Genomic DNA, 13,222 nt, shown 5'->3' with positions numbered 1-13,222 from the left:
CTATCAAATAAGTACATGACGTTGAATTTGTTTCAAATAAAGGCCTAATGTTGACCTTGTCTCAAATAAGGGTTTTAAGTATCCTCATTGTTTCAAATAAAGACTTGAGGTGAATATCACAGTTTCAAATAAGAGTGATCTTATCAGTCTCAAAAAAAGGACTCATTTATTAGTAGGGACATTCTGGTCATGTGGTATTTTTTATTACTCGGATAATATTTTTTTTTTTAAGGTGGAAACCTCAAAAATTTTCAGAAGATGTAAGTATGAAACACAATGATGCGAATATCGTCTTTTCATAATTTCTTGAAAATGTGAATAATAATTTGAATTTTGATGGAAAAAGTCATTTTGTTATATTAATGCATGCAAAATTGCGAAAAGTGATTCTTCAGTTCCATAGAAGAGAAAAAGGTTCTGGAGACTTCTAGCGGAGATTCAGCTAGTCGTGGGTTAGGCCTTTGGTTATCCACGTGGCCTTTTGATCTTGATCTACTTTTCTTTGTCCTTCGACAGCGCAAAGAAAACGACGACGTTTCGCATGAAGAGCGGTTTGATGTCCCGTTGGTTTTTTCTTTTTCTGTTTTTTCCTCCCTTAAACCCTCCATTTTCCTTGTCGTCCAAGCACGTTCGCTCTTCTCCAAAACCCCCCACCGTCTCATCCAGCAAGTCCTCAGCTTCCTGAATTTCTCCTTCAGTCGGAGCCAGCAAAATGCTGCTGTCGAGGATTCTGTCCCGCGCTTCCCGGAGCGCGAGCCGGACCGCCTCCTTCCTGTCTTCTCCTCCCCAAACGCATCACCCGCCGCTCGTCTCCGATCGGTGTCGCGCGCTTGCGTACGGTTCTCCGGGCAAGGTACTGGAAAACTCACCCGCGTCTGCAGTTTTTAATGGTCTTCTAGTTTTAGTTCGACGCGCGGCTTCTTGGATTTCAGTCTCCCTCTTGGATTGATTGATTGGATTCTTATGGATTTGGAGTTGCGGTTTATAAGGGGCTAGAGTACAAACCTGTTGGCTATTGCCTTATTGGGTTTGGGCATAGTGATACGGGACACCATCAGCTCGCAAAGGCCAAACAAATGATCGACTTCTTGTGTGCTTTATGTTAGTCAAGGTGTGTGTAGTTGAGCTCAGGCAGTGCCGTATCAACAGAGCTCAAGGCTGTCGTGGTTGAGTTGAGAAATGGGCATTTATCACGTTAGTTGGGGTCCAGTGATGTAATTGTTGTCTTGACTAAGGTTCTGTTATCATCCTTGTGTCTATGAATTGGAGAAGTTCGTACCTTTAGATGGATGGCATTCTCACCAACTGTTTCAACAACTGTTTTGCGCCCTTGTGCAATCATTCGATGTCCTCTATATTGCTCTGTCAGAGGAAAAAAGAAAAGAATGAATGGATCTTCTAGGATTCCACATAAATAGTAGTGTCGTCAATCTTCAGCTACCTGACATTTTTTTTTCTAGTTTGTTTCACATCTAATCTTGGCTCCATCAGGTAGTACCCTCAAATCAGTTCACCTTCCATGCTACTACATTTCGGCAGTATGGAATCTCGTCATCTGCTTCTGCTGAGCATACAGAGAGGGTTTCAAACTCTGAGGCCACAAAAGAAAGTGAAAATGCTGAAAATTCGAATCAATCAGGAGATAGGAGTGCTGGAGAGTCGAAAGTGTCCAGCGAAACAGAAACATCAGATACCAGATTAGAAGCGGCCCCTGAACCTAATAAGATGAGGAGAAAAGCCACGAAAAGGATGGCCTTTTCGGATTCAGAATCGGAGGGTGAGAAGGAACTATCTATGGATGACTTGGCAAAACTTGTGGTAGAGAAGGAAGAACTTCTGAAGTTGAAGCACACAGAGATTGAGAAAATGCAAGATAAAGTCCTTCGAAGTTATGCAGAGATGGAGAATGTGATGGACAGAACCAGGCGGGAAGCTGAGAATTCCAAGAAATACGCTGTACAGGTATGGTATACGCGGCCATTGCTATTGACTTTATGTTTCACTATTTTATCATAAAAAGTGCTCAACAAGTTTCATTTGGAATTTTCTGCAGAGTTTCGCTAAAAGTTTATTGGATGTTGCGGACAACTTGGGGAGAGCATCCTCAGTTGTCAAAGAAAGGTTCTCTAAGATTGATGCAAAGGATGGTGACGGAGCAGTGCCCCTCCTCAAAACGCTTCTAGAAGGTGTTGAAATGACGGAGAAGCAGCTTGTTGAGGTAGGCTTTTCTTTCTTTTCGAGGGGCTTCATCACAAAGTGTGACATCTGGAATTTTCTGTGTTCGGAAATAATATTTAGGTAAGTATTATTTAGCTTGGGATTTTAGATGACACGGAGAAACATTTCAGTTGGGTCTTTAATTTTGCGAGGTGCGGAAAGCGCAGAGGATAATTTTCCGTGATCGTAATCGTCCGGAGTCATATAAGTTGGAATTAAATCGACAGATGTTTACATATTTGTTGATAATGTAGGTACGTTAATTAATTTACCACCATCTTAGTTGTCTATAGAGACAGACATTCTTCGAATCATATGTTTCATAATTTTTGAATTTTAAATTTACTAAATGGAGATTTTCCTAGCATTCAGTATGGTTTACCAATAATTTTGGTGAATTCAAGATATCGGGGGTTATATTATTTATTTTTAACCTTAGTTAATTAAATCGAATAATTAAATCATTAAATTAATGGTGATCTAGTCAATTGGCCGAAGGTGAAGTACTTCTTTCTCACCATGATCACCTTTAAACTACCATTCTCAATCCACATGTTAACGACTTGTCTCTTTAAAATTAGCATGTTTGGCCACCTGCTTTATTAATATTAAAACACTAATCTGTCTCTTGACACCTAGCATGTTTGGCCACTTGTCTTGTTAAGACTAAAACACTTATATGTCTCTTGACACATAAGGTAAGCCATTATGACTATTAGCATTAGTGATCAACTCCTCATTCCACTTGGGCATAAACTAGGTGAAACTTTGCCACAAGTAATTCTAATTTGCATGCAACCTTTCACCTAGCGTGTAACTCCTCATTCCACTTGGCCGTAACCTTGGTTAGTTGTTCTTCTCTTACAAAATCTCTTGAGTAATATTCTAAAAGTTCATCTTTACTTTGGCTGTAGAGTCATTTTTATATCTTCAAACCTCAAAAGAATTCTGACTTGTTCTTGTAAATGAAAAGAAGGTCTTCCGTCACTTTCCGACTCTTGATTTGAAAAGCAAAGATTCCATCTTTCAACAGTTACAAGGTGGTTAAAGCTTTGGGTTGCTCAAGTTTCGTTCGGAGTATGTGAAAACTCTAGGGGTTAAGTTAGGCTGATCTACTTAGTACTCTTGACTTGGTTATTTGCTGCTTGTTAATTTTCTTTCTAGTATAATTTGATGGTGAGTGTGAGCAATTTCTGGTAGTGGTGTGTTAAGATATTGCGATAATTCAACTTGTATTGATGAGTTCTTACATATTAAGATGTGTTTGATTGATTTTCTTGAGTGGTGGTAGTGTATTGTATGTGAAAATGATGAATTTGGGCTTGAAAGTGTTATTTTCATAATTTTGACTCACCTGCCGCTCGTCATGCGCAGCTTATATTGATCCGTCACTGGTCATATTCAGCTTATATTGACCTGTCGCTGCTCATGTTCCCTTTATAACCGCATGCTTATCATATCCACTTGCTTGAGTGTAACCATTAGCTGAGTATAACCGCAAGCTGCTTATATCCATTTGTTGAGTATGATCACATTTTGCTTATATCTACTTGCTGAGTATAATACATACCAATCATACCCACTTGCCAGTTTTATCCACTTGTCAATTATGACCATTTATTGTTTCTAACCCGGTTGGTTGACTGAGGCCTTTTATTACCCCGATGATGGCATGATGAGAAGAAAAGGAAGATATGTATTGAAGTGCATATTGCTATCATCGGGGTAATAAAAGGCATGATGAAAAGAGAAGGAAGATATATGTATTGAAGTGCATATTATTATCATTAATTGCATGAGAAATGGCGAATTGTTGTGATATAATGATGTGTATGTCTTTGATGCCATGTGATTAAGACCTTTGCCATGGCCTATTCACCACCAAGCGAATTCCATTGTTTGAGTGTATGGATGAGATCTAGATGGATGAGATTTGGAGTTAGCCGGATGTTCTACCATATAACGGTTCTCTACAAGGTTGAGATGATATGGAATCTCATGATGACATGACGCGTGTAGCCATGGTATAATATTAAGAATGACTATCATCATACGGATATATAGTGGTGTATTTATTCTCGCTAATCTAGAGGACATCCATGGTGAATGGGCTAAGGTGTGACAAAGGATATGAATGATTTTGTCCCTCATGTGTTAGTGGTGATGATGCCTCATGAATCGAGATGGTCCTGGCCAGCAACAAATATGAACTCACATGCGTTTATCAATGAGCTACTACGTGGTATCTACGTATTGTGATATAATATTACATTGGTGAAGGATATTATGTGATGTTGTTATTGGTTTCAATTGGCATGTCATGATAAGAGTACTAATATATCTATTCTTGCACTCGTCGTATGTGGTGATTTTGTATTGCTTGAACTCACATGGTTTTGTACCTGGTTGAGTGGTGATCTCCTACCTTAGACTTAGAGATTTCATTTGCTGGGCTTCGGCTCACTCCTTTATATTTTAGATTTGTAGAAGGTTTCTCCTGGAAATGATGATGGAGGGGATGAGATGATGCTGGTAGCCATCAACCGCTGAGTTGGATGGTGGCTTTGTTAATGTATAGGCTTACTTTTGGGATAGTATGGGAGTAGTAGTGGTGCTATTTTTTTTTTTTTGGTCAAAAGCCATGGTGCTAGTTGACCCAACCCACCTTTCAGGACTTCTGTATTTTGTATTTTGCTAGGACGATGTAGTAAAGTTGTAAGCTGATCTTTAATATAAATACAGAAGCATAAGTATATTAATTAACCTCGTGCGATTTTTTGTATGGGATTTTGTGGTAATTTTGTGAGCTTTTACATGCTATTAATATTTAGAAGATAATTATGGAAAGGACATGTGTTGCGCGTGACGTTCTACGTTGTCACACAAAGTGCACATTTTCCAGGCTTCTATATGATCTATCCAAAGCAAGTGCCACATGGCAGTATCTTTGTCGGCAAAGGAGGGAGGAACCCGCACATTTATGTTTGCTCATGCTAAGATCTTGTTATGGTTTAGTCGATCTCTGCATAATGCAACTGCTACTTCACCACTCAACATGACATATGCTACTTACACAGAAGTCTCGGGTTTATATGTGTAGCTGAGGTTTGCATTTTTTTATTCCAGGTATTTAAGAAATACGGCGTTGAAAAATATGATCCTACAAATGAGCCGTTTGATCCACATAGGCATAATGCAGTATTCCAGATGCCAGACAGTTCTAAGCCCCCAGGCACTGTTGCTGCTGTGCTAAAGGTATATTTTTAACCTCATTTCACTCTTTTTATGTAGTGTTACTTCTAATTGGAAAACTATTTTCAGCAAATTTTCCCTGGATTTTGCATTTCTTTCTTCTCTGTGCCCCTTCCCCTGTTGCAAATCCGCCCATTGCATTTACATCTCGCAGACATACTGGATGAAACAGGGAAAAAAGAGGTAGAAGGTTCATAGAAGGGAGTGAAAAGACAAATAAAGATGATGTTTTTCCTGTCTGTTTGTTTCGAATGAAAGAAAAAGTATGATGTGTCGTGAACTATAATTTTAATGCATTATATAACTGGTTTCAGTTATTTCACCTGAAGGACCAGAAAATAAGATGCCGTTTCTTAGCTTTCCTAATCTTATGAGATGACCTACTCCACACTGTAATTCTGGAATGATGGGCAAAAATCTTAAATTTGTTATGAAAAGTTTCAGATTTGACCTAGAAAGTCCATCACAACCTGAAGACCTGGTTGACTACATCAAGTTTAATTTGCAATACGTTAAGCCTGTGTTCAGAAACTGAGTTACAAGCCTAATTTGGTCAATGCTGAACTAATAATTACTGCATTTTCTCATTGGGATCTTTGGTGAACTATGTAGTTTGGTCCTGTGTAAGCTAAGATGCACAACCGTGGTTTTGACAAGGATCATGTAATCATCATGGCAACTGCAGAACTATGTCCGACTATATATTATTGTCCGAATTTCTCCCAGTTTCTGTTTCAACAGTCTCAAGCAGTCTCAAGAGGGCATAGGTGTGGCCAGGCCTAGCTTATCATGTTTAACATTTTCATATATGACACCTAGGGAGCTCCGTTCTAGGCATAGACTCTCCTGTTCTTGGTTGGGGCTGAATCAATTTTTCTCATATTTCACAGTAGTAATCTGTTTTCTATCGTAGGATTATGCAGGAGACACTCATCATTGCCTGGAACCTAGTATTAGTTGTATAATGGCTCTAATTCTATCATTATCTGGTTAGGTTGCCTAAGTGGTTATTCAGATTCACATGTTGGGAAGGTTTTAATTTTGAAGATGGGGATAAAGCTGAAGTGAGACTCAGATCGGTCAAGTTGCTGTTTTAATTTTGATACATTCTCTTGCACTGTGCTGCAGGCTGGTTACATGCTCTATGACCGAGTTCTTCGTCCTGCGGAGGTTGGTGTCACTCAAGCGGTGGAAAAAGATGCAACCGAGGCCAATACAGCTGAGAAAGGCTCTTAAAGCTTCTGCAAAAGCTTCAGGAGGCATGGAGTTTGTAGTTTAACGGGGAGCCTCAATCAACGTGGAGTCACTTAACTCGGTTACATCATGTCTGGAGCTTTCTCCTGATCGTTAGAGGAGAACGAACTTATAGGAGGATCAGAGGACGTCGATTCATCTTTTCCCTGTTAACTCGCGGCAGTACATAATTCAGTTTGGATTACGAGGATATATGATGGCACTTTCATGCCTTAACAGTTTTGATCCTTGTTCCGTCAATAATCATATTATGTTGTTATTCAAGTGTGCTTGTGGTGAATTGTCTCGGTGCGTTAATGCGAAAAGAATGGCCTTTGGACCCAAGGAAAAGGAGGGGATCGTAAATTTGCAGCTGTGCTTGTCCTGGATGATTTATTCATCCATCCGTAGGTAACGAACAATAACTCGTCCCCCCCTCATATTATATCGGATCAGAGGCTTGTGCGGAATTGGCTTGAACAGAATCAAAGAGAGATCTACTATGAGAATTTTAGGCGATCTGCTCATAGCTCAAACATTGAATTGGCTTGAACAGTTCACCTGCGTCATTCTTGCTGGAAACTTTGCGAAACTAGTTCTTCAAGGGTTCTGTAGTAAGTGGTAAGGCACATAGATACTTTACTGATCTGGCTTCAACTTCTGTTGGACAGAGAAAATTAAGTGTTTGGGCCAACAGACAGCATAGTACTCGTTATGCCACTAGCTTCGCTAGCACCAAAATACCCATCGCATACCCAAAGCATGTTCTCAATTCTGCCTACACGTCGCCTAGATTAATTCTTCCGGTGAAGATAATCAGAGCATAGAAGCATAACATGTAGGTCATTGATACCAACTCAAGACATATATCACACTTCGATCAACAGATTGAGGTCGAGATCGAGATCGAGATCGAGAGAGAGAGAGAGAGAGAGAGAGCGCACCGAGAGAGAGCGCCACATATTTGCACAGCAAAATATTTACAGGAGCAACTTGAGTATCGCCTCGGTGGATTTATACAGACTGCCTATGCTACACCTACACCTACTAGATACATGACGCCCTAAATGTCAAACTGGAGTTATTACCTAGACAGGAAATCAGTTGCCAAATCTTACCCCAATAAAACACAGCAGAAATTCTCAGTTGCTGTTTTCCGTCTCCCATCGAGTGGCCTCAACCCATTGACCAGAAGCCGCTTGCGGTTGTTTTCAACATGGTTGTGCTCTTGTCTTCATCGTCATCGTGACCATTCTCAGTTTCATCCAGAGACACGCCCAAATCTAAACCCCCCTTGCTCGAATTCTGCAGAGAAGATCCATTGATATTCATATTAACAACCTCGCAACTTTAAGAATGTCACTGTTTGGAGGCAAGAGCAAAGTTCTGCTAATCCTATCTTCTATGGTGGATGTTGGCAAGCAGTTCCTGGCTCTGGTTAAGAAAATATAGCTGGATTTTCGACTTTAAATAAGGCATCAACTCTTTAAAGAAGTATTGTTCTACATATAAAGCTAAAACTTCAACATGCACGAGTTAGCAGGAACACAATGTGTTACTTGTATATCATTTTTACATTTTTCAAGTTACTGGTAGTCTTCCCTTCTTACCCTTCATTCACTGGAAATAACTTCAATTCATTTTTTTGGTAAAATGGGAATGGAGTTGCTTAAATAATTTTAACTCCCAAACTTATGTGACTGATCATTGTTGGCACGTGAGCCTAGTTCAATGTGATTGAGATATGATTCACTTGTCACACCACTTTTTTCTCCCTAAACAAGAGGATATCCTCACAGCACTTCAATGTTTCAACATACTTAACATCCACAGAGCAACACTCAAAATGCCACGAATTCTTAACCCAAGGCAATGAAAATTATGGCAACAAAGGGAACAGAGGGCCAACTAAAACAACAGTTTACTGTACATTCATTAATGGGCATCACCTGAACTTCTTTGTCCTCGTCATCGCTATGATCAATTTTCCCATATATATCGTCGTTCTCGACCATTGGCCCACCAGTGCTTGGGTAGTTTTCACTTATTTTGCCTTCATCTGCTTTTCTTGCAGCTGTTTTAGTATGATCTTCAAGCGCAGCAATCTATACAGGAAAGAAAAATTAAGCAAACTACAGACATGCATGAGAACTCACCTTCGTTAAGAAGGGTAAATGGGTGAATCTAAACATTGACATAATAAGTGATGCCCATTATCAAAATGGACGCCTCTATACTCTGACCTCAACTGATCTGTATAAGAAAACTCCAAGCCTATACAAGCACAATAAGATCAAATATCCACAATGCGACTAGTTTAAATCATAAACAAGAAGCCAACGAGACCTTTTGAAAGAAAACTGAACTTCCATTCCACAGATAAGACTGTGAAACCACTCCTTAATACACAAATGTAAACCTAAAAATTCATAGCCCGAGTATAAACTAAAACAGGGTCAGAGCAGAGCTCGTGTTCAATCAATTTAACACCCAAATCTTCACAAATCAAATTCAAACTATCTTCCAAATTTCCCTCTGAAATTTACTAAAATCTAACAAAGCCCTAACTGAAAGCAGGGCGAGTAGTAACAAGCTCGAAGCTTTCAACAGAGTCCAAAATTATGGCTGCTGAGTAATTTGAAGACGACAGAGCTGGTGCTGGGATAACGCATGACTTAAGCTATGGTTGCTACGAAGCCATGACCGAAAGCAGGAGTTGAGCTCACATGAAGCACGACTTAAACCCTAGTTCTCAAACAAGATAAACCCTACGAAGTCAACCACAACCCATCAAAAGGAAAATCAAAACCTCACTTTCTTTCATTTTCCTGAAGAAAGGGTCAAATTTCCGCAAGTGAGAACACTAAAACCCCAGCTCCATACATACACAAACATGTACAAAAGAAAGACGCAGAGAGAGAGAGAGAGGGGAAAAACGCACCGGAGTGTAGCGATACTTGCGCCTGGGGGTCTCCTCCGCCGAGCCCGAGCCGTCGTCGCCGTCGGACGCGGCGGAGGCGCCGGAGGAGACGGGGGTCCAGCGGCAGAGGAAGAGAGCGGACGAGGGGTTGTTGGGCCGGAAGTGGGGCTTGTGGTGGTTGGTGTGGGTGGCCGACGGCGGCGGCGGCGACACGTGGACCCACCTCTTCTTCCACTTCCGGACGGGGCCGTTGAAGACGGTGGCCGTCGGGCCGTACCGGGACGAGGCCCGGCTTAGTCTCGACCCGGCTCCTTCCATTTTCGGGCGCCCCGAATGCGGAAACGGATATAAGAGAGAGAATTTCTCTGCTGTGCCGGGGATGGTTGTCGTTGCTCGCTCTATAACCAGCAGCGAGCGAGCGAGCGATCGATAGCTTCTCAACAGTGAAAGAAGTTATGACTATAAAGCGTAGTTAGTTTAATGACGGGTAATTAATCCGCCTCCCTATCATAACTAGCGTCTCTTATTAATCAGTGCTTCCGAAATCCTTATTAAATATATTTTAGGATCCGTTTATTTTGTGAAAAATAAATAATTTAAAAATATTTTTTATTATCTATAACAATTTAAGTCAAAATATTTGCGTAAATGATAAAAATATTTTTCGTTCATTCATTTTTATAAGCGATATAAGCTATCGTTTTTTTTTAATGTTTTCCAGATTACTCATTTTTTCGCAAAACAAACGGAGTTTAGATTAATTTTATTTTTTTAATTATTTGTTTTTTGTAAACAAATGGAGCTAGTCTACGAAGATTATCGATATGTAAACATTTTTACTGACTAATTCTTGCAAGTGACATCATCATTCATTTTTAAGAAAATATTTTTCAAATCATTCATTTATTTGGTGACAAATGAATAATTTGAAATATTTCAAGCGATATTTTCTATATCGCTTTTAGATAATTAATCAATAAAAAATATCTTCGTTACCGATAATGATTTATATCTATAAGTTTTTGTTGGCAATGAAAATATATTTTATCCATTTATTTTTGTATGCAATACTACAATTGACCATGTTTATGATAATACTTGACAAACTTACTCCAGCACTTTTTTCTTTAAGATTTTAGTTGAATTTATGTAGAAATCCACAGGAAGCAGAGCCATAGAGTTGTCAGGTGCGAATTCCATGGCCTGCAATTGATAAAGTTTTTGTTCATTCTTGTACGATGATGCGGGACCATCTTCGACTATTGAAGCAACCATATGACTCAGACACCAACTGAGGTTATCGAAGAGATATTGACCATAGGAGCTCTTATCAATGGCTATACTAATCACAAGCGTATTCATCGAATGTCATATTTATCGATGATGATCGATTATTTATATTCTATAATGGCTGTTTAAAGATCAATCGCATTAAATTTGACCAAATGTTAAAAGGCAAAGATATCAATTGAAAAGCATGATTGACAATTAGATAAGAAATCATCTTAAAACTAACTATCTTGTGAGTAAAGTGGAGTGCGGGGTTCAAGCATAGTGGCATTCGAATTTGAAACCGTTAGCGGATAAAATAATGGAGCACAACTTATCCTGGTTCGAACAAACAAACAAAATTTAAATTATTTTTGTTGTTGTTGTTGTTGTTATTGTCGTCTGTTATCTTTCAATTCCTCTACTATAACTATAGTTTCCAAATATCTCGTTATCCATTAAATTCCGACGTGCATCTTAGTAGTAGCTTTTAGATCGTCGTGGTCGATTCGATTACAATGTCGTATCTCTCTATCATCTTACTTTGTCGTCAATTAAATTGTGGTAAAGTGTTATTTACTTTGATGTCGATTAAATTCCATTAAAGTACATCTGTCGATTTCCTTATGCTCAAGTGACTTATTCTGTTGAGAATCACCACAGGACCTTTCTCCTCTCATGAAAATTTGAAATGTATTTCTTTGTGGAATCTACTGCTGACGAAACAGAGGGGAAATGTGATGGTTTGGGTTTTGACTCGTGTGATTTGGGTTCGAGACATGTAATGAACAACACTAATTTGGCCCATGGTTTAGTAGATGGGCATCGTGGTTCTGATTCGTTGTGGGCTTGGCCCTTCGTTATCTCCCCAATATCGAGGGAACAAGAACAAATCGACCAGCTGGGACTGGGAGCGAGATTCGATTCAACCGCGCAATTAGGAGCTAATTAGTGTTTGTCAAGACTTGAAAATTAATTAGGTGAAGCCAATAGCATCTTAAGAAATGACGAGGCATGCATCAGACCCACACGTTTACATCGTGATCGGTTCGATTAATCGCATCTTAATAGATTTCATCCGATATTTGAAACTCGTTGTGATGGCTGGGTGTTCCTCATTTCATAAGTATTGGGTGTCCATGGGTCATACTTAATAACAAAATTTCCCTTTGCCGAGCCGGTAAATATGGAACGATAATAGTTATACAATTCTTGTTAGAATCGGTGCACAATCACAAATAAGTAAAACGATTGAGAAATAAAAAATAGAGATACGAGATTTTATTCCGATTCACTCTTAAACTAGAATTACGTCCAAGAGAGCATTTCACTATAAATAACACATCGCACCTCTTGTTACATAATTCATTTTATAAACTTTGCAAGTCAAAAAGAGTATATATTAGTAACTATTTATGAATCCAAGCTTAAATTACTAATTAAAATTATCGGCTTAAATTGTAAAAGCTTTTTGGTATTCAGGGGGCGCTACTCCCTTAAGACCCTCGCACGCTTAGCGTGGAGTGAGACTCACGTGTTTTCCTATCGTATGGGAGTATGAACCATACCTCAACAATCCTACCGTGATATGGTCAACATTGTTTGGTCGACTCCTCACTTCACTCGACTTTTGTCCTCCCTTGTGTTCGACTCAAGCATCGGATGTTCCAATATCGAGAATTACCGCGGTTAAATTCCGAATCAGAAATCTCACCAGATTATTCTATCGCACATCTCGCTTGTCGTTTTCGATCTTTATTTCGAGACTCGACTCCAACCCAAGCATGGCCTACTCTTGAAAGGTAGGGTTCATAATGCAAATATATACTAAACAAGTCATCAAGATATCTCCCTTGACGTAACTAAGATACGTGCACAGGTTTTATCAAATGATTGCGTAGCTTCGTAGCATGTCTCAACAGCGCTTAGGCGACAACAACATATGACCCACCAACCAACCAGTGTCTTAAAATCAATACCCTCCATCTTTTTTTTTTTTTTGTCCTGGAATTTACATGTTTTCTTAGAGCCAGTGTCGACCCCTGGGACAAGGAATTTCGAATCACAAAAGCTAAGAACGCAAAGGATTGTAGCCAATCATTTGCAGCGGGGCCACGTGGGCCATGGTGGGTTCTTGATTTTTCAAAAGGAGAATTTTGAATCGTCTCGAATTTCAGAACATAGTTTAGCGTTCGAACGAATTTAAAAGATGGGGAGACCCATGTGGATCATGATAACCCCCTTAGAAATGATCACGACCTTTTCCCAGTAGCATCATGGAAGAAAAGACGATCCATTCCTCGTTCCGCACACTCCGAAGTCGACGTGCAC

The 13,222-nt window shown here is 39.5% G+C and overlaps 2 protein-coding genes and 1 pseudogene across 3 annotated transcripts; 2 read left to right on the top strand and 1 right to left on the bottom strand.

Annotated features, from left to right (window-relative positions):
* Positions 1 to 6,987, top strand: part of LOC115749948 — a 37,701-nt pseudogene extending 30,714 nt beyond the window's left edge.
* LOC115749977 (grpE protein homolog 2, mitochondrial-like) lies at positions 607 to 6,987 on the top strand. 2 transcript variants are annotated; one of them, XM_048274348.1, is made up of 5 exons: positions 607 to 853; positions 1,510 to 1,962; positions 2,054 to 2,218; positions 5,344 to 5,472; positions 6,598 to 6,987. In XM_048274348.1, exons 1-5 carry the CDS (start codon positions 713 to 715, stop codon positions 6,703 to 6,705), a joined length of 996 nt encoding a protein of 331 aa, XP_048130305.1. In that variant the 5' UTR covers positions 607 to 712; the 3' UTR covers positions 6,706 to 6,987. The 2 variants fall into 2 exon arrangements, with proteins under 2 accessions (XP_048130305.1, XP_030542898.1); XM_030687038.2 differs by having other exon boundaries at positions 1,492 to 1,962.
* A 641-nt stretch (positions 6,988 to 7,628) lies between these two features.
* LOC115749979 lies at positions 7,629 to 10,034 on the bottom strand. The gene is made up of 3 exons (XM_030687041.2): positions 9,644 to 10,034; positions 8,652 to 8,807; positions 7,629 to 8,007 (listed from the first exon to the last, which is right to left on the bottom strand). Exons 1-3 carry the CDS (start codon positions 9,938 to 9,940, stop codon positions 7,879 to 7,881), a joined length of 582 nt encoding a protein of 193 aa, XP_030542901.1. The 5' UTR covers positions 9,941 to 10,034; the 3' UTR covers positions 7,629 to 7,878.
* Positions 10,035 to 13,222: the final 3,188 nt, after the last annotated feature.

Source organism: Rhodamnia argentea, chromosome 2, assembly GCF_020921035.1.
Source record: "Rhodamnia argentea isolate NSW1041297 chromosome 2, ASM2092103v1, whole genome shotgun sequence".
In the NCBI taxonomy this organism is placed as follows: Eukaryota; Viridiplantae; Streptophyta; class Magnoliopsida; order Myrtales; family Myrtaceae; genus Rhodamnia; species Rhodamnia argentea.
This window is presented reverse-complemented; position numbering and strand designations above follow the sequence as displayed.